General features: G+C 38.8%; 1 protein-coding gene across 1 annotated transcript; it reads left to right on the top strand.

The window, feature by feature from the left end:
* Positions 1 to 2,267: 2,267 nt before the first annotated feature.
* On the top strand, positions 2,268 to 16,131 carry OTOP1 (otopetrin 1; the record flags this gene model as incomplete). The annotated part of the gene is made up of 6 exons (XM_082050616.1): positions 2,268 to 2,553; positions 7,986 to 8,122; positions 11,040 to 11,098; positions 12,252 to 12,382; positions 14,631 to 15,577; positions 15,961 to 16,131. The coding sequence occupies 6 exons, from the start codon at positions 2,268 to 2,270 to the stop codon at positions 16,129 to 16,131; spliced, it is 1,731 nt and encodes a 576-aa protein (XP_081906742.1).
* Between the last annotated feature and the right edge of the window lie 4,091 nt (positions 16,132 to 20,222).

The following is a 20,222-nucleotide window of genomic DNA, read 5'->3' as shown; positions in this document are numbered from 1 at the left end:
AAGTATGTATACCAGCACCAAAGAGCTTTTCGTCACAAGTGACAAGAGATGCTCTAGAATAATCTTAAAATAACATACAAATAAAATAGTCTAGTGTGGGAAACTGCAGCGGGTCTGTGGAATCCTGGACAGAAAATATGGGAGTAGAGATCAGCCTTGAGATATTAAGATTTAGGAGTATCCGGAGAGAGGAGAGATGTACCCGTGAGAGAGAAGGGGATAGAAGAATAACATGGATGATAGAAAAATTAACCAATGAGATGTTAGTGCTGTAACTTGTAACCAATAGTGAAAAGACACATGAACTGGTAGAATTGTATAAAAATGCACTTGTAGCAATAAATGGCACCTATTACTTTCATCTTGAAAGAATTTGGTCCATGTCGTTTGTCCGTCTCAACCACGACAGTCTAGACAGCTGAAGTTATCAGTTACCCATAGAGGCCCTGTAAAAGAAAAGCATCTTCCTTCATTGTTCTTCAAAGGTTACATTAGTTAAGGTAAAAGTAGGACTTGGCATTTTCATAAGCTTCACATAGTGATGGATGTAGCTTTGAGCTAGAGGTGCTTGAAGGCTTAAATTTCTCTAGTTACCCTTTTTTTTTATACTGCTGATATGGGCCAGACAGAAACACAGGGCTAGCTATCAAATAAGTGCATTTAGGGAAAATTCGTAGGTGACTTAAAATACCTGTTTCTTGAGAAGAGGCCAAGATGAGTAAAGGACATCAGCTGCTACTTCCTTGTGCTTACCTACATAGGGGACTGAGCAGAATTCCCTGCTTCTACCCTTCTGCCATTTTGTTCTCCTTCCCTGTTTAAGAGGAATGTAAACCTCAAATTTACATACAAGTTCAGAAATGTCCTTTGTTTCTCAACAAAAAAATCCTTCTTATTCATTTCTGGCTTCAGAAGAGAAAAAGCTTCAAAGCTCTTTAAGTTTTGACAGTGGAAGTAAAGTAGATGCTGTGTTTTAATTTTTAATTTCTCTTTTTTTTTTTTTTTTGGATGTAGCCGAATTAGTGGCTTAATTTCATGTGAGACATAGGTCACTCAATGTAAAAAACAATGCTCTGGATATTTGATATGCTACCAACAGATAGAGGGTAAAATGTAAGACCTGCTTAGCCAGAACAAGGACCGGTCCATCTTGGTATTTGGCCTCCAAGCAATGGCTAGGTACATAAATAACTAGAATTAAGAGAATTTGTATTGGATGCAAACAAAATACCATTTAAAATATGTAATGTTTTACCCTGGGCTGAATTCCTGTCAGTCCCTAACTGGTGCTCCGAATCTTGAGGTTTGAATGCATTAATATCTTATGAGCACAGGTCACAGCTACAACTAAGCAGTTTAAATGAGAGAAGGTCAATACTTAAAATGTCCATAAAAATTAGGAAAATTAATAAATGAGAAATGGACTAAATTCTGCAGAGGTCTTTGCTACTTTGAGCTCAGTTGTTGCTACTCCAGCTAGCAATCGTTACCATACTCTGTTGTCAGAACAGGACTTATTAAAAAACGAGATAAATTGCTAATTTTGAAAGGTATAGAAAATTCCTGAAAGGGAAGGGGTTTTATTACCAATGGAAGTGTCAATTGCCAAAAAAGACAGTGGACTGTGGGGCCGAGAGCATGGAAGCGTGGCAGGTGAGCCCATTGCCACCCCAATGTGAAGGAGCCGCATCACAGGGCAGGGTCTATGGGCCTGTCCTTGCTTTGTCTCAACACCTCCTGCACGCCGGCCATCCCTCGGCTTTCCAGCCAGCCATTAATGCTCAGGGGAGTTCTGTTCATCGCTTGCTATCTTTCCCATCTCCATATCTAGGGAACATGTTACACCGCACACGTCTCTGTCAACACGGACCTAAGCTCCGTGTCCCTCACCGCAACCAGCCGCCCAGGGCTCACCTGCCCCTCTGCAGGGGACATGAGACATGACCGCCCCCGGGCAACCTGCCGCTGAATAATCTCTCCCTTTCCCTCATCTCGACCCAAGCTGTTGGCTGAGCCTCAGGCATGGCCCCCTGCCCCGCAAAACCTCGGCAGCCTTTCCCCCCCGCCAGCCTACCCTTCCCCTGGCAGCGGGCACCGCAGCCCCCGCGGGTCCCCTCCCGGCGGGCAGGGCTGCGGGGGGGCACGGCGGGAGCGGCGGCCCCGCTCCGCCCCCCGCTGCCGATGGGGGACGGACCAGCCGACGGCCTCGGCTCTTCCCGGGGGACGCGAGGCCACCTGCGCGCAGCGCCTGGCTGGCGGCGTGGGAGATGGAGAAAGCCACCGCTTCCCTCTCCGTGGGCGGCAGCTACCCGCAGAAAAACGCCGAGATCCTCAGCAGCCAGTACGGCATCAACCTCTTCCTGGCCGGGCTGCTGCTCACCTTCGCCTGGGCTGTGCACGCCGTGGGCATCAGCAAGAGCCACCTGCTCTCCTACCTCATCACGCTGATGCTCATCCAGCTGCTGTGGATGCTGTGGTACCTCTGCAGGAGCTGTACGCAGAGGAGGCTGATCAGGGACAAGGACACCCATGCTGGAGCCCGCTGGCTGAAGTGTAAGTACTAGCCCGTGGTGGTAGGTAGTTGAGCGTGGTACTGCGCACGGGACATCTGTGACATTGCCCATCTCTGCTACCGGTTTGTTGCCCTCTCCATCCCTACCAGGAGCCATCCTGGTATTCATGAACTTAATGCACATGCGTAAAGTCAATATATGCATAAGCTGAACATACTGGGAGATTGTATGGCAAAGCTGTTTGCTAAACATCCTCACTTTGTAACCTACCGTTTACAGTGCTGAAAGCTCCAGCACTTTTTTTCCCTGACCAGGCTGGTTTGGCGACACTTGAAAAATAAAATATAGCTAATGGAAGAGGCAGTTTTGTTGGTGTCATGCAGCTCTTCTGGAGCAGTTTTGTTGGTGTCATGCAGCTCTTCTGGAGGAATTATCACCTTTTCCAGACAATATAATACTTCAGGCTAGTACCAGTCAGAAAGGTCCTCAGGTGCTCTCTATACCGATGTATATCAGAGATTCCCATTTATATGTGTATGATGATGCCTTAGAAACATGCAGATTTAGACAGAAGAAGACAAAGTCTCGGGCCAGATCAGTTTGTCAATTAGTACATAAAAATCTAAGCAAGGAATCTAAACATAGCATTAGGTAGCAAGAAATGTATAGGAGTGAGATGTGATGGTCCTTATCTGAAGAGTCAGGTGCATACTAGAGTGAGGATGTAGAATTGCAGAATGTCCTGAGTTGGAAGGGACCCACAAGGATCATCGAGTCCATCTCCTGTCCCTGCACAGGACAACCCCACAGTTCACACCGTGTGTCTGGGGGTGTTGTCCAGTCTCTTCTTGAACACTGTCACGCTTGGGGCTGTGACACCTCCCTGGGGAGCCTGTTCCAGTGTCCAGCACCCTCTGGGTGAAGAACCTTAAAGGTATATCAAGAGAAGGTAGCTAGGGAGAACATCACAGAGTTATAGTGACAGGAAAGCTGTGTTTCTGGGTCCCAAGAAACAACCTGTATCAACACTGTGTAGAGCAATAGGCAAGCCCAGTTATACTGACCTCTTCTCCAGTCTCAGCACTGAAAATGATAGGTTGGAAATGAAGCATTTTAAGTGGATTGCTGTAAGACAGCTTTTCCATAAATACTTCCTACCTACTAGCAATGAGGTAACAGTTAACTGAAAATCCCAAGAACACCTAAAACCTGATTATTTTGAAAAGTAAGATTGTTTTGTGGAAACTTAGTTTGTTCTCAGTCTCAGTGCTTACGTTCTTTTACTTCCTCTGCAACTGTTAACAATTGTGCTGTATGAATGGCTCAGGGACTTTTTTTCCTTTTACTTTTTTTTTCTTTTTTTTTTACATCTAACATACAGTCATAGACTCTTTCTTGAAATGTATGCAGTTCATGTACCTACTGTTGAATTGTTCTCTTGATTATTCACTGTTCTCCAAACCAATATTCAGCTCTCAGGCTTTTTTCATTTATTAGCTTATGTGGCTTACAACCTCCTGAAATTCATTAATGCAAGGCTTAATTTGATCCTGTTTTGGACCAAGCTGTGCTTTTGTTACTCAGAGGATAGCTTTCCCCTCCTAAGTATGGAATAAATACTGCTTAACATGGGTAAGCACAGCGGGACCCCCTGCCCTTTTCCTTTTGGCACACCATTCACAGCATTTCATTTGTCCTACAGGATATAAGGAGTCACAGAAACTTAGAAATTAGATACTGGATTGAACTACTAGGTTACCTTATCCATTTCATTTACCAGCACAGGATGGCTCTTTGTCCTGGCTTCTGAAGTGGTGTGGCTTCCACGGCTACTCTTGGATGTCTAGGCTGCAATTCAACACATTCGCCCTTAGGGAAAGACATGCACTTTCCTATTCTTAGGAGTTTCTTGTAGTTACAACAAGCCTGTACAACTCTTTTATCCTCTGTTGGTAAAAGAAAACTTCTTTGAGGTAAGGAAACACTCAGGTGGCAATTCCTCTGCCAAGATGCCCCTTGCCCTCCTCTTTATCAAAGATTTTGTCATGGAAATTTTTTATCTGAAAAACTAAAAGTTCAAAAATGAGGAGGAGGAGGGGATGAATTTTCATCATTTCTTTCCACAGAAAGCTCTCTGCGATGTTTTACTAGTCCTGTCAGCTGCTTTTGAAGAATATCTCCTCACTCTTATTGTGAGAGCAAATGTCCTTGTATTAAGCAGTACAAAATTAGTATGTTTTCCTGATTCCCTTCAAACCGTGAACATCATTTTAGTAGAAGTGATGGTAGCTACTTAGAACTTTTGCTCTGACAAATGTTGAAAAACAGTGATTTCACAAAAACCTCCTATAACTGCATCCTTGTACATGGCTAACACCACTAGAAGGACAAATGGTCATTTTACAATAAATGCTCACAGAAAGGTTTCCTTGGGCCTTTTTGTACCTAGATGTCAATGGTGTGAACCCTAGAGCACAGTTGTCTTCCTGCTTGCATGGTAGACCAAGAACCACTCCTGTGGTCTGAATGTGGGAACAGTTTCAGGGAGAGCTTTGCCTTTAGTAAGGTACAGTTATCCTGACCCAAAGAATCACCAGGAAGCTTATGAAGTCCTTTCCTTGACTTATTCCAGATGTTATTACCCTGAGGACACTCTCCTGTTAGGAAAGGCTCTCTGAGGATTATTTGGAAGTTCAGCCAAGTGAGCCAGTGAACTCAAAATGAAAATCAATTTGCTTCACAAATGGCTTTATTTTATCATGTTCTCCAGCAGCACAACCTCTGTTTTAAAGCATAGACAGCTGGTCAATTCACAAAGCTCTTGGCAGATTTCAACTTGTACCTTTTTTACTACTTGCATTGAATTGTCTATTATTGGAACAATATTTTAAGTTTAGAGCGGTATTTTTACAACTGCATCATTGTGGGTTTTTTTTTCTTCATGATGGTTAATAGAAAGAATTAAGGCAGCACGTAGCAATACTGAAAATCCTGTTCTTGATCCCTTAAAATATACAAGTTTCAACAAACAATTGAAAAAAAAATCCCATTTTTAAAAGTAATACAGTGCTCAATAACAAGCATTTAATGTTTCTTTAACTTTCAAATAAAAAAAAGCAAAACAGTGGAATTGTCTTTGTTATTTATAATTACTAATACTTATATCATATTTATTATTATTACATAATACTGAAGTTTCCATCAGGAAAATTTAACATTGAAACCATTAGCATACCATATTTATGGTCATTGTAATTGCACTTTAATTTTTGACAGAAGCAAATTGGTAAAATCATTCTCTTCTGAAGGCCCTTGAAAATGTATGTTGAACACTTTGTATATGCTTACAGTGTGGCCACCTGAGTGATTGACAGAAACATCTAGATATCATTTGAATAAATGAAATAATCAAACATTAAAATAAATTAGTCATATAAAATCCCCTAATCCCTGGAGGACAATGCCAAAACTATTTATTTCAGTGGTAACAGATTGAAGCCCATCCAGTTTCTGATGGATGTAAAGGAAACATGAAGAGACATATGAAGGCATAAACCAAAATACTCAGTGTGAAAGACATTTTGTGTTTGTTTGTTTGGCTGTTTTGTTGGGGTTTTTTTGCATGTTTTCTTTTGTTTTGTTTCCTCCCTCCCAATGGTCTGCTGGACATTGATGTAAAACTATACAACTGATATAGTGACTTTGTGAAATGGAAGCAAAACAGAGTGGAACCACAATACAGGTCATCCTTGTAAAGACAAGATGGGTGTAGGGTGCAGGAGACAGATCACTAATCTAAGATGTGTTTGCTTTTTATTTCTGTGAATTTCAGCCTGAGCCCCTTGCCCTGCCTTCCTTCTTCCAGTTTTTTCTAGTTAACAAGTCCCTTGTGATCCTGTTCTGCTGAGCCACTCTCATGAGTAACGGAAGCAAGGATGCAGAACTTTTACATTATAAACCACATTTTCCACCTGTTTTGCTCTAACATTACAACTTCACTAAAACGGTTCCTCAGGGCTTGATCCTGCACCATGAATTCACTGGGAAATTACCTTACTAGTGTCATGACTGGGGAATTGAATACCTTTCTAAAACACTCTGTTAAGCCAACATAGGCATAATCATTCACTACGGAGCAATTGTGGAAGATTTTAATAAGCTTTTTGCTTCAGAAGATATAATTTTCCTTCTTATTGAAGCAGTTATAATACACATTAAGTCCCTCAGATTGATATATTTCAGGCAAATAGTGACACAGGTTATTTCATGCATACTTTCTAAATAAACTATGAATCACAGAATAAATTGTAGAATAATTTAGGTAGGAAGGGACATCTGAAGGTCATCTAGTCCAACACCTTGCTTAGAGCAGGTCCAATTACCTTGGGTAAAGTTATTTCATAAGAATTAACAGTTCTCCTTTATTTTAGAATTATGTAAATCTTTAAATAGGGAAGGAAACATATCATTTGATCGCAAGAGTAGCCTAGAATTTTGCATTTTGTTATGCCATTTATTTTTATAGATAATGAAAATAGCACATCTATTTAAATGTGGACTCCAGATGTGTTACATGTGTTACAAATAATACAAATTAGCTGACAGAATAAGGATAAATTTAAAAAGTAATAAAAGTTTGTAACAAATATTTACATTCCGGAAGGGAAGGGAAGGGAAGGGAAGGGAAGGGAAGGGAAGGGAAGGGAAGGGAAGGGAAGGGAAGGGAAGGGAAGGGAAGGGAAGGGAAGGGAAGGAAAGGAAAGGAAAGGAAAGGAAAGGAAAGGAAAGGAAAGGAAAGGAAAGGAAAGGAAAGGAAAGGAAAGGAAAGGAAAGGAAAGGAAAGGAAAGGAAAGGAAAGGAAAGGAAAGGAAAGGAAAGGCAAACTACAATTGAAAACATATTTTGAAAGTTCTTAAGGATACAAAACATATTTAGAGAAACACATTAGGTGTGGGTGTTGGTTGTGGAGGAGGTGGGGGAGAAAGAATAGATACTGAAATAAAATGTTTGGTTCGTTTCTCAAAGAACAAACCATACCAAGCGTAACCTCCCGAAGCAGGGGAAGGAACACCAGGTGATTGTGTTACTTCCACTGCTGAGCTCCTGGGCCAGGAGACTGTAACGTGATTGTTCAGCTCCTGGGAACTGCATATGTGTGTGGCTGTATGGAGCATTAATGGATGTGCCGTATGGCTGCCTCAGCGTGGCGGTCACTGGAGAGGTGCTGGGTGGCTCCACGTCCTGGTCATTGCTGGACTGGTTCCTCTGCACTGGCCGTGCGGGGTGTGTACAGTGATGTGCTTTTGTCATATATTAGTCAGATATTTTCACCAATTAGAGAGGCTTATTACATTGAGTCAATTATCTTAATGAACATCAATCTACTTTTATTTCCCTAAACAGATTTTAGCATATTGTCTCTAGACACTGTAACTGTACACTGATATTTTCTAATATCCTTTTCATTTGCAGGTGGGATTACATTATTTGCAGTGATTACTTTAATTCTGGATTCTTTTAAAATTGGATATTATATTGATTTTTCAAACTGTTTATCACCAACTGAAGGCATTTTTCCTATTACACATGCCGTGCACACCATCTTACAGGTAAAAGTCTCTGGTTGAAATTTTATATTATATCTGAATTTCTTAGCAAAAAAAATTATCTTCTCATTATCAGTGGATTTTACAGGAATTTCTAAGCATATTGCAGGATACTTTTGAAAGCTAAATTCTTGTGCATATGTATCCTTTCTATGTGTAAATGCAGGCTTTGCAACTTGAAATTGCTCAGCCATAAAATTTAAAAAAATGCTCTCCTGTAGTTGAAGTTGCTTTTTTTTTTAGTTAAGTTACATTTATAACTTTCAGAATTTTCAGGCTGATATGAGCATCTTGGCTAAAGACAATTCACTTGTTTCTGTTTGTAGGACTTGCCACACAGGTTCAGTTCAATCTGTCAATCCTGATGTCCCATTGTGGTTAGGGGTGGAAGCCTGATAGTTCAAAACCCTTCCTAGGTGGTTATAAAATACTTGCACAGCTCTCCTATAACACATGAACATGGATTTTCCTTCTGGAAGAATTTTATTATGCTTATCAGTGACTGCACAGCAGCAACCATAATCAGTGATTCCCGGTAAAATATTCCAGCTGCTTGTTTGTCGTAAGGCTTTGGGTCTATATTGGATGGTGACAGCCAACTGTTTATCACATTAATTCCTCTGAGCCTGTCAGCAGATTTGTAGGAAAGAAGGAAACAAAGAGCCACTCAACTAAGATACTCTGGTATAGCCAGGTCATCTACAGCACTTTCCAAGATGATTAAGTCATTCAGAAAGAAAAGAAAGATTTTCCTAGCAGTTGTGGTTGCATGTACATGAGCCTTTAACAACCTAAAGTTTTCTGCTTTCCATAACAAAAAAGGCATTGAAATTTAAGCAATAACTCTGACCTCTTCTATCTTTTTTTCTCTGAGGGTGTAACTCTGATTTGGTTGAAGTAATCTTAATTTCACATTCTTGTAATATCGACTCTCCATGTCTTGCAACTTCTTTGCTTTACCTCTGAAAAAGAAACCAAAGAAATTAAAGCTTTTTTTGCCCGCTGATCTGCATACAGCATTCTTCATTGCACCCAGTTACCTTGAGCTGACAAGGTTTCAAGCTACCATGAACTGATTTGTGGAAGAAATTGTGTATAACAATGCTGAACAAAGGGAAGAAGAATTCTAATTTATATTTTTCATCATGTAATATTGCTGAATTTATAATCTACTTAGCTTAAAATAATGAAAGCTTGAATGTTAGCCTCAGCAATAAAAAAAAACAGTTAAAAGGTAATTTACCAGATACCTCTTACCTAAGACAAATCTTCTCATGTCTTTGAAACACAGGATGAAATTACAGCAGAGAACATCTCTAATTATGTGTCATCTAAAAACCAAAGGATTTGTTTTCTACAGAATGTGTCAGATTCTGTTGTATTTTACTCTAGATGAGACATCCCCATGTGCCATTAAATTACTAAATATATACATACTGCATGTGTGCAAGCAATAAAGCGACATATACCTGCCCTTCCAAGACAGGCTGTGCAATATGGTCTTTCACGGACAAAAGTTTCTTTTGAGCAATGAGTATTCTGTGAGCAAAAATGAGGTTTTATGCTATTTCCTTACTGACTTCTCATATTTCCCTCCACTTTCTTGACTCCAATGTCTGAAAAGGTCTTCAAAACTTAATGTGTTTTTAAGTTTTGAAGAATGCTTTCACATCTGCTGTTAGATTTTACTCCATCTATCCCAGAATGGGAAATTGAACCTGGAATTAGATGAGACAAAAGTGCTAATTTCAATGTATTTGATTTCAGTTGAAATTTCTATGATATCTTGCAGTCTTCACATCTGGGGTTTCACAATCGTCACACCTCCTTTTGATAAATGCTTTATTAGAGGAATGAATGAACATGTTATTCCTGGTTAGCATACGTGAGCCTCAGAGAAGTGCACTTTCCTAGCTTTTTCAAAAATTAGATATTGAATATCTCAGACAAGACCAGCTGTGGACGTACCCTACATTAATGGGCACAACGCTAAAATGGACTTCCAATTACTCTAATTGCTGAAGAAGAACTCAAAGTTCTTTGCACTTTTTTTGAGACCATATCTGGAACACCAAACCAGGCAGGTTTCTAAGAGAAATCTTTTGGACTATTTCTCTCCTGATAGTTCACCTACTGTCAAGTTCAGTATCCTAGGAGCTATTCTGAGTAAATGGAACTCGCAGTGTCACCCTAACACTCCTTAGGAACATTGGTATCATTCTTCTGGCACTTATCAGCACTTGGAACAAGTATGTTGCTGTTGTATTAACAAAAATCTCTGTCCTCAGGTCTCCATTATGCTCGCAGAGAGATTCCCGATTTTATGCTTCTTTCTCCTTTACTTGCTAACTCTCACTTTTATTCTCCAGTTGAGCTTTCTGCACTACCCTTGAGTGCAACTGCCACATTACTAATGTGATTGTCTCTCAGACTAATAGTACAAGATTTTTTCCTGCTTCCTGGGTGTCCATTATTGGTTTTATTAATCAAGTCTGCCATCCTTTCACTTATCTCACTCCATCCATAGAATATAATATATTTAATAAATTATTCAAACTTAGACTCACTGTACCCTGCAGTAATCATACTGCTGTCCACAGCTGGTAGCTTTATTTCCTTTGTCACTGAAATAAAAACCTCTCCAGATAGAGAGGTTTGATGTTTTGATGAGTCATACTGAGACTTTCTGCTGTTGAGCCACTGACTTTACATATAAGAAGTCTCAGATTCTTCATGCCAGAGGTGTCCTGGGTGAACATCACAGGAAATGAGTGATTTGACGTGTGGAGATAGAGCTACCTCAGTTGAAGTCATCAGAGGATTTAAACCTCAGTGTTTCTGTCTACAGATGCACTTTCCTTTTTGAGTGTCACACATGCTCGTTGGTGTAGTGACATTTCTCCGTATTCTTTTCCTTTAGGTGTACTTTCTGTGGTGCCATGCAAAGGATATTATCCAGTCTTTCAAAACACTTGAGAGGTAAAGTGGATCTGATCCTTATCTGGAATGCTAATAGGTGCAGGTCTGCACAGTGCTTTAACACTCAGGGTTTTACTGTATGATGGACAGTGAAAATTTACAGAGATTGATTCTCTTCTTGATTGTGTTAAGTAGAAAGAAATAGAATACTTAAAAATTAGAAATAAATAGAATAGTTAAATAGAAAGCAACTCCATTTACCCTTATTTAAACTGTGCTTATATTTTATAATATACAACAGTCACAGAATACATATATTTTTCTCATGAGACAGGGAAATGGGCAATGTATGATACCAGTGTCACTTGCTTTGTTTTGAAGGAAGAAAGCATCATGTATGTGTCTTAGGACTGTGCACTGTTCTATGTTTTATTTATTTGACTTCTGAAAGGGAATCTGCATCAGCAAACCACAGTCAGTGCAATGTATCTGAGTCAGTGCAATGTATCTGAGGTATTTTATATTGATTTTTATGGAAAGTACCTTTTGAAACTAGATCATAGAATCACAGAATCATAGAACGGTCTGGGTTTGAAGGGACCTTTAAAGGTTGTCTGGTCCAGACCCATGCAATGAGCAGGGACATCTTCTACTAGATCAGGTTGCTCAGAGCACTGTCCAGCCTGGCCTTGAATGTTTTCAGCGATGGGGCATCTATGCCCTCCCTGGGCCCTTTCCCAGCTCCAGCTCTCTCCAGGGGACAAAAATGCATGGACTAGAAGTTAGAGAAGGTGGTGGTACCTGGGAAGAAAGACCAGCCACGGTGAGTATGAAGGAGCACTGCAGGCAGCTGTGAAATACAGCCTGAAAAACAATTAACCCTGTTCAAACTATTCAGTCACTGTCACTAACATGAAACTTGTCCATCCAAAAGAATAAAATCCATCACATAAGAGAGCATAACAAATAATAACAGCATCTTATTAATGGTTTAATACATTAAACTATTGTGTTTCTGTAAAATTTTGGAAGTCTAACACTCATTGTGCTCCACTGAGGAACATCTTTAAAGAGATCAGTTCTGATATTCTTTTCCCCTGCACTCACAAATAAATAGTGCCATGAAGCTTGTCTACAGGAAGTTAATCCATTTTATTTAACATATAAGGACATACACTGTGCAGATTCCTTCAATAATTACCTTATTTTGTAGGTTTGGGGTTATCCATTCCGTGTTTACAAATTTACTCCTGTGGACAAATGGAGTACTGACAGAGTCAAAACATCAGCTGAATGAACATAAGGAAAGACTAATCACGCTTGGTTTTGGGAACATAACAATAGGTAAGTGAAAGTCTTGGTACATTTTGGAATTCCTGCTCTTACACACTCTCATACAAAATACCACATCACTGTAGTATGGAGCTGGGTCATTTATGACTATGTCAGTATAGTCATTCCTGGGCAAATGGTAGTGAGCTGATACACAGTTCAGATCCTAACTAAAATGTTATATGATCATTACCATATATGTGATCCAGGCTATGGTTTTACTCTAAGTTCCAAACAAACAGATTTTTCAAAACATTTATTTTGAGGAATAACATAACTGAAGAACCCTTTTATTATAAAATCATAGAAGTAAATTTCACGTAGGAGTTTTAAAACCAGAGTTTACTATGTACTAAGTTATTTGTAGAAAAACAAGCATGGATAATCCTGCAAATCCTTCCCAGGAGAGTAGTTACACATGTTGTGTGGTCCTACAGAATTCAGTGGGATGGCTCAGAGGGACAGGAGTTATCCATTAGTGCTGCTTTACAAAACAAGGATTTTGCTTTGGGTGGTTCTTTTTTCATGATGAACCATTTTCTCCATTGGTAAGATGATGCAAGTTGTAGTCAACAAACACTGAGTATGACTGCTGGGGATGCCTTTCACTTTCAAACATCACTGATGCATGGCAAAATTAGTAGCGCTTAACTTTAAAGAGGAAATAAACCTTCTCAGCAACTATAAGTAATATTATTCCCATGAAAATTGATCAGTACAGCTGATAAATTTTGATTGTGTTCACAAAGGAAAGGACAGCTTTTGGAGAGGAAAATGTATGCTTTCCCACCCAGTGAATTCAATAGGGCCTGTACCCTAAAAATCCTTAATTTTGCCTGCACAAAGCCAAATCCTGAACTAATTTATTTTTTTGTTATTTATATAGTCTGTAGACATTGACAAGTTTTAGGAATTTTTAAAAATTACTTCCAAAGTCCACACATAAGTGAAAACTTAATTTTAAAATCTGGAAAATAGTATTTTCAGTATAACTGCATCTAAAATGATGCCCACAATTTTACATCTATTTGCAATTGTTACCCTGTATATGTATCTATTGAAACTGTCTAGTTTCCATTAATAATCAAATAGCTGAATCCATAGTTCAGAGATTTTGTAACCTTGGAGCATTAGCAGGGAGCAGACAAATCACCAGTTAGTGGCTCTACTTGGTATTTCTGCTTGTTAAACAGAAGCCGTTTCCTTATATTATTTCATATTATTCAGGGGCCAGAATTGTTATGCAATTATGAACAGTCAGACATAGCATCTGAAACAAGGGAGAGTGAAGTAGTGATTCACAGAACACGTTTGGGATTAACATACAATCTGCTATAATTTTTTTCATCTCTTAACAGTGTGTGCTTGAGACAAAACAACACCAGGTTTCTCCTCTCCTCTTATCTTCTAAAATTATAGAAAACAAAAGAAAAGCTTCTAGGCACAAATCTGAGAATACTGCCTAAAAATGTGCTCTTCAGCATGTATGTTTATATATTTATAAATAAATAGATTGTGAAAATAAGTAACTGTTTTCATTGCTACTGTGAAAATTTCTGATTTATGACATTATTTGATTAGGTTATAAATGCACATTAAATGCATTTATTTTACAAATAGAAGCAATTGTTCGTTGAGATACCTGAGTGGTTTACAATGCAGGCAACTGCACAGCAGAGAGAGAATGATTTCATAGGTTCCTCTCAAAAGGAGACAGATTTTTTTTTATGCTTAAAACTATATTGGGACATTGAGTGAAAGTATCTGTGATTTACTTCACCTCTTTCCTAGACATAAACAACTTTTTAATAAAGTGGGTTTGGTATTAGAAACCATGCTGGTGTAAATAACTGATAAAAATGAGAGTAGAACTGAGGCCTTTCTTGTTAAGCTTTTTCTTGATTTAGTCAACAGATCCTTGGGCCTTCTAAGCTGAAGGACTGAGGACTCAAAGCCCTTGCGATCTGGATTTTCATTTTATGAAGAAGTATTTTTACCAAGACCCTGCTGACGACTGGTGCAGCATTTGTTCATGATGTGATTATTGCTCAGTGGGTGAGCAATAGTCAGAGATCAGACTTCAGTGAACACACAAAAGCTTTGTTACGTTAATAACTTCAATGGAGAAACCTTTTCTTAGGTAGCTAACATGGTGGCATGATGTGTTGTTTATGTTTTATTACTTTAGTTGTGTTTTATTTATTCACTTTAAATGAGAAATCTTTATAATGCACATAACTAACATCTCCCTCTCCTTTAGTTTTAGATGATCATGCACCTCAATGCAATTGCACAACAACAACTCTCTGTTCAATATTTTCTCAAGGAATATACTACCTATATCCCTTTAATATAGAGTACCACATCCTAGCATCCACAATGCTCTATGTCCTGTGGAAGAACATTGGCCGCAAAGTCGAGCACCACCAGCAACACAAAACTCCATTCAAATTCCATGGCATAACTGTTGGAATGATTTTTGGACTAATAGTGTTAACTAGCACAATAGCCATAGTTGTTGTGTATTTAATTCAGATTGGAGGTTCAAAAATCAAAAGTGAATTAGCGCTCACTATGTTTTACTTGCATGCTATCTTTGTGTTGGCTCTCATGTGTACAGCTGGAATCGTCGCCCTTCTCATCTACAGACTGGAAGATAGATCGCTGGATAACTCAAAAAATCCTGCTCGAAAACTTGACGCAGAGCTGCTGGTGGGCACAGCTGCAGGGTCCTGGCTCCTCTCCTGGGGCTCGATCCTCGCCATTATCTGTGCCCAGGCCCATCCAAAATACACCTGGTATAACCTGCCCTACTCCGTCCTGGTTATTATTGAGAAATATATCCAGAACCTCTTTATCATTGAATCCATACATCGTGAGCAGGAAAAGGTGAATGATGATATTAAAACTCTTCGAATAGTGACTATATCTCGGGGGAGCACTTTGTCTCTTACCCCCTCGTACAAAGAGATTTACAACGGCAGAGCCGCTCGTGACAGCGGAGAGGCTCCCTGCCTGCTTAAGGGCAGCATCTGCAGGAGAGAAAACGGTGGTGGTGCTGCCGCCAAAGAAGAAAAGAGTCAGGAAAATAGTTCGGTCATGCATTCAGCCTCAAATTTCTCCATTTACAGTAGCAACTTGGGTACTAACAACAAGAGGAGAATTCTGAAGAACATTGCTGCATTTTTATTCCTGTGCAACCTTTCGGTAAGACATTTTGAACGTAATTCACAGGTTAATACCCAAAAGCTTCCCAACCTTTCAAGCCTGATAAGTATATTAAAATTACATGGTTCTGTAGTTTGTAGCAAGTAAATTTTACTTCTTCTGGAAGACTAAGTGAATGTGCCTTGGGGGAACAAAGTTTATTTAAACATGGAATTGGGAAGCCTAGGCTTGTTTTAGTCACAGTACAAAACCTGTAGCAGCAGAAGCTGAAACCCTGTTCCACCAGTGTGCCCAAGTAGCAACAGGGAGGGTTCCTTTGAGATTTCTGAGACCAAATTGCAGTTTGGTGGGGTCACAGTCATAAAGGGCTAGTGACTCGTATCACCGGTGATTAATATTGGCCTTGCGTTCTTTCCTTGCAGCTGTGGATACCACCGGCATTCGGGTGCCGTCCGGAATATGACAATGGACTAGAAGAAATAGTTTTTGGCTTTGAACCCTGGATAATTGTTGTGAACCTTGCAATGCCTTTTTCTATTTTCTATCGGATGCATTCAGCTGCCTCACTCTTTGAGGTCAATTGTAAAACATAGATCATATACGGTCCCTCAGTGAACAATTGATTGAATAATTAATTAAATAAATAACAGTTGAATGAGTGGATGGATGAATGAGTGAACATAGCAACAGCTGCTCAATAAATAGGAGATTTTGTTTTTAAGAAGGGACCATAGCTAATAGCATGTAATTTTTGTTTTTTCTCCTACGTATTTTGTTATATATGTGGCGTTACTGTATAAGTAGACTTTTCAGAATCATATTAGTTTTAATATGATTAACGCTACATAGTAAAGTTAATTCAATCTCATTAATCTTTGTTTCAGTCATCTGGGATTTGTCCTCTATGCAATTTGCATTGCTTTGTTTTCAGTCATTGTGGTCTTTGAAAGGGGTTAAAAACAATATCTGTATGACTTAGAAGGGAAAATCCCAGGGCCACCTAAACTGAGTGCTGCTCCTGAACCAATGAGACACTGAAAACTCCAACTCTTTATTAATTCCCAGCTGTGTTTTTGCAGTCAAACCTGAAAACATTTCCTTTTTAGTTAGGATGTGGGAATTATATTCAACTTCCTGAATACTGATTAAAAATCAATATATAATAATTATTTTCCTAACTATATAGCAAGAAATACAAGGAAATAACATGTATGGTTAGATATCACGCTGTATATAACTTCTCCTGATAAAATATATTTCTATTAGTGCATCCCTCTTGTCTTGTATTTACTATATGACAGAACTGAGAAATAAAGTTGATCCTTTTACCTAATTATTTACTCACACATCCTTGAAATGTTTCAAGAGATAAAACTAATTTTATAGCTTTAAGCATATATGTTCCATTGCCAGAATGATATGTATTTCCTGTACATTTTTTTTTTGTGAGTTCCTAATTTCTTTGTTCCTTTGTTCCAGTTCAGTCTCCTGCCTGAAAAATAATCATAAGTCTTCATTCAGGGATGCTGTGAAGCACAGCTGATGCCTCTAGAAATCTGGAGGGCCCTTGGCTGAGGATTTAACAAATGTGGTTTACAAGCTTTTAGAAAATAATCTCACATCCCTAGGATATTTATTACAGTTGCCTGAATTCTCACAGAAAGCTGTGAAAAGTGGAGTGCCTGATTATTCTTGGAATCTGAACCTGTAAGATCGAAAGACTGAAGCAATGACCAGAATACTAGAAGGGAGCGACAGATGGGTTATTGGACAACCCTTGCTAACTCACTAAGCATCTAGTCCTAAATCTGGTGGGTCAGGGGCTGAAAACTTTCTGCTCCGCGTTCCTCAAAGGCCAGTTATACTTTTAACCATAGTTGCCACCTGCCTGGAAGCCGTTGTGTTTCTGCATGGGACAGGCCTGCTTCTGAGACACAACATTTCACCTGTCTCGCCTGCTCTCACACATCAGAACAAAAATTTTGTCTTTGTACCACTAGATGGCAAACATAGACCATTTGATAAATCACCTGATTACTTCTGGGAGTTGCTTCACATCATAATTAATCTTCAGTTCTATTTTGCAGTAGACACAGCCATTACCTGCTTTACCTTTTGCAAAACCCAGATCAGGTAAAGCAACTTTCATCTGAAGTCTCAGGTGAAGTCTGAATTAGATGAACCATCAGCGAGGCTGAACAAAGCAATTCCAGTTGTTTCATTCTGAGTGTTTTTTCATTTTCACCATCCAATCTCACAACTGTAATCTCTGCCTGTCTCTAGGGCTGTTTGTCATGCTCTTTTACCCTATCTTTATTAGTCCTTACATTCGTTCTAGAGAGTAGCCTTTTCTACCTTTCCCCTTGAACAGAGTAGCTTGACCTCACCTACTTCCATGCAAATACCAACTCTAACAACTTCGCTTGGGTGTCTCTGACTGGTTTCATTTTAAGAGAAGTGAATAGGGCCACCCAGATAATCAAATAAAACCTTAATCATCCTTCCAAATCGACTCTTGGGCCAAGTCTCCAGGTAATTCTGGTATCAGAAAAAATTCATTTCACCAGGCAAGCCCACAGATTCCACTTCATCTTTTAAGTGCTCATAAAGATGGCTGGAGGGTCCCATATAATTTTTCAGCTAGAACTGGTGCTCTTTAGCTGATTCCCAGCATTTGTGTTCAACCAAAGCAGAGCTAGCTAAGAAGGGGCCATACGCTCTATTACAAATAGCACATATTTGGAAGTTTAAAAAATAAATAACATCCTTTTTTAGTTATATTCTATCTACAATTACTTAGCCTTTTCGGTTTCTTAATGTTATTATTGAAGTAATTTCATTTGTCCACAATATTAAATTGATTTTGAGTGCTGAAATTGAAGTTAATTCAGAGAAGTGAATTAAGGCAGCACTCTGGCAGTGAGCAAATGCTTTAAACATGCTAATGGGAAAATTCTATTCTGAGTTGCACTGATGAAACCCCGCTGAATTAAATTGTTCTGTTTCACAGAACTGGAGACCAGATTTTGGTCTGAGAGGCTGAAGAGGTTTTCACAACAGGACTTGTCTCAAAAAATATTTTTTCATCCAAATGCAGAATATTTTATGGAAGTAGGTCTTAATTTAACTGCTCTTGAAGCAATGGTGAGTCATGACATTCCAAACATTTCAGAAATGTAGATTTTTTTGAAAAACATACATTTTCGAGAAACATAGATTTTTGGAACAATGACCAAATTGTTTAATGTAGTGAGATCTAGCTGTTTGATCAAAGCTAAGCCTGGACTTTCTCAAAAAACTGCTTTCAAATTTATATATATTTTTTTTCGCTAGCATATATCTACAGTACTAATTTACCACAGTTTTTAAAATAAAAGGAATAGCACAAAGTTTCCCTGTTTCTGCTTACTTACCTGCTCAAGCATGCGACAAGAGGCAGGAGGGCTGGCTCACCCAGGAGAGGGGTCCAACATCTGCTCATTGTTTTGTTCCTGAGGTGTCCCCAGGGGACAGTTTGCCTACTTTGAGATCTCTAGGGAATGTCTTTGAGACTGATTTAACATTATTTTTAAAAGAGGGGTTTTTTGTTTGGTTTGGTTTGTTTTAAGGGGATTTCTTTAGTCAACTCAAAAATGCACTTGATATGTAAAGCATTCTGAAATTTTGTTGCATAATCTTAATCAGAAACCTATTCTCTGATGTTGTTAGGTTAACAGTTGGACTTGATGGTCTTAAAGGTCTTCTCCAACCAAAATGATTCTATGATTCTATGTTCATTATATCCTTCTGTTAGACCCTTTCACTCCCTCCCTCCCTAGATAATTTTATTTATTCAATAACATATGCTTGGGTAGCATTTAAACTCATATATGTAGAGGAATAAAAGCTGCTATGGTGCAAAAAGGTTCCTACAATACTCAAGCATTTGTGTGAATAGTCAAACTTGCACAACCGTAGATTTTTCTAAGTGTTTTTTTAGCGTCAGTAACAGTAACTCTAAGATAAAAGAAAGTGGAGGAGTCATGGTTGAGTCTTTCTAAAATAATTGAATTCCCTTTACTAGTATGTCTCAATACTCTGAATTTCCTCGTTTAATCACTTGCTTTTTTTTTTTTTTTTCCAATGACCATTTCAATCATTTTGGAAATATTCCTGTGTTGTATGGCCCATTTGTGATCCATAGACTTTGAGTGAACTGTATCAGTGCAGAGAAGTAAATGGCTCCAGAGAACAGCAGAGAGGGAAATTATCCACGTAGTTTAAGTACACCCTTCTTTCCACTGGCCAGGGAATTCAAGGTCCTTATGAGGATAATTAGTTCATTAAAAAACAACAACAAAACACCCCAAAACAAAACAAAACAAAAAAAACCCCCACAAATAAAACAAAACCAAAATTAACCTGACTATCTTTTCCATTGAGCAGCATGTAATAAATCCTTCAAGATCTAATCACTCTTTCCTAAGTAGGGGTACATAGTATACCCTGCTTGTGTTATTCTCCCTTTTTCTGCAACAGCTCTGAACAAAGCAGGATTTGATTAAATAGGAAATTAAAGATACAGTAGTTTTGCTGTTTGCTGGAGTTGTTTCTAGCTGAAAATAAAGGGCAAATTTCAATCATCATAATAATGTGACCAGGGTAATTTACTTGTAAACTTGATGACAACGTTTTGTGTAGCCAG

The sequence above is a fragment of the Streptopelia decaocto genome, assembly GCF_964273445.1.
Source record: "Streptopelia decaocto genome assembly, chromosome: 4".
In the NCBI taxonomy this organism is placed as follows: Eukaryota; Metazoa; Chordata; class Aves; order Columbiformes; family Columbidae; genus Streptopelia; species Streptopelia decaocto.
This window is presented reverse-complemented; position numbering and strand designations above follow the sequence as displayed.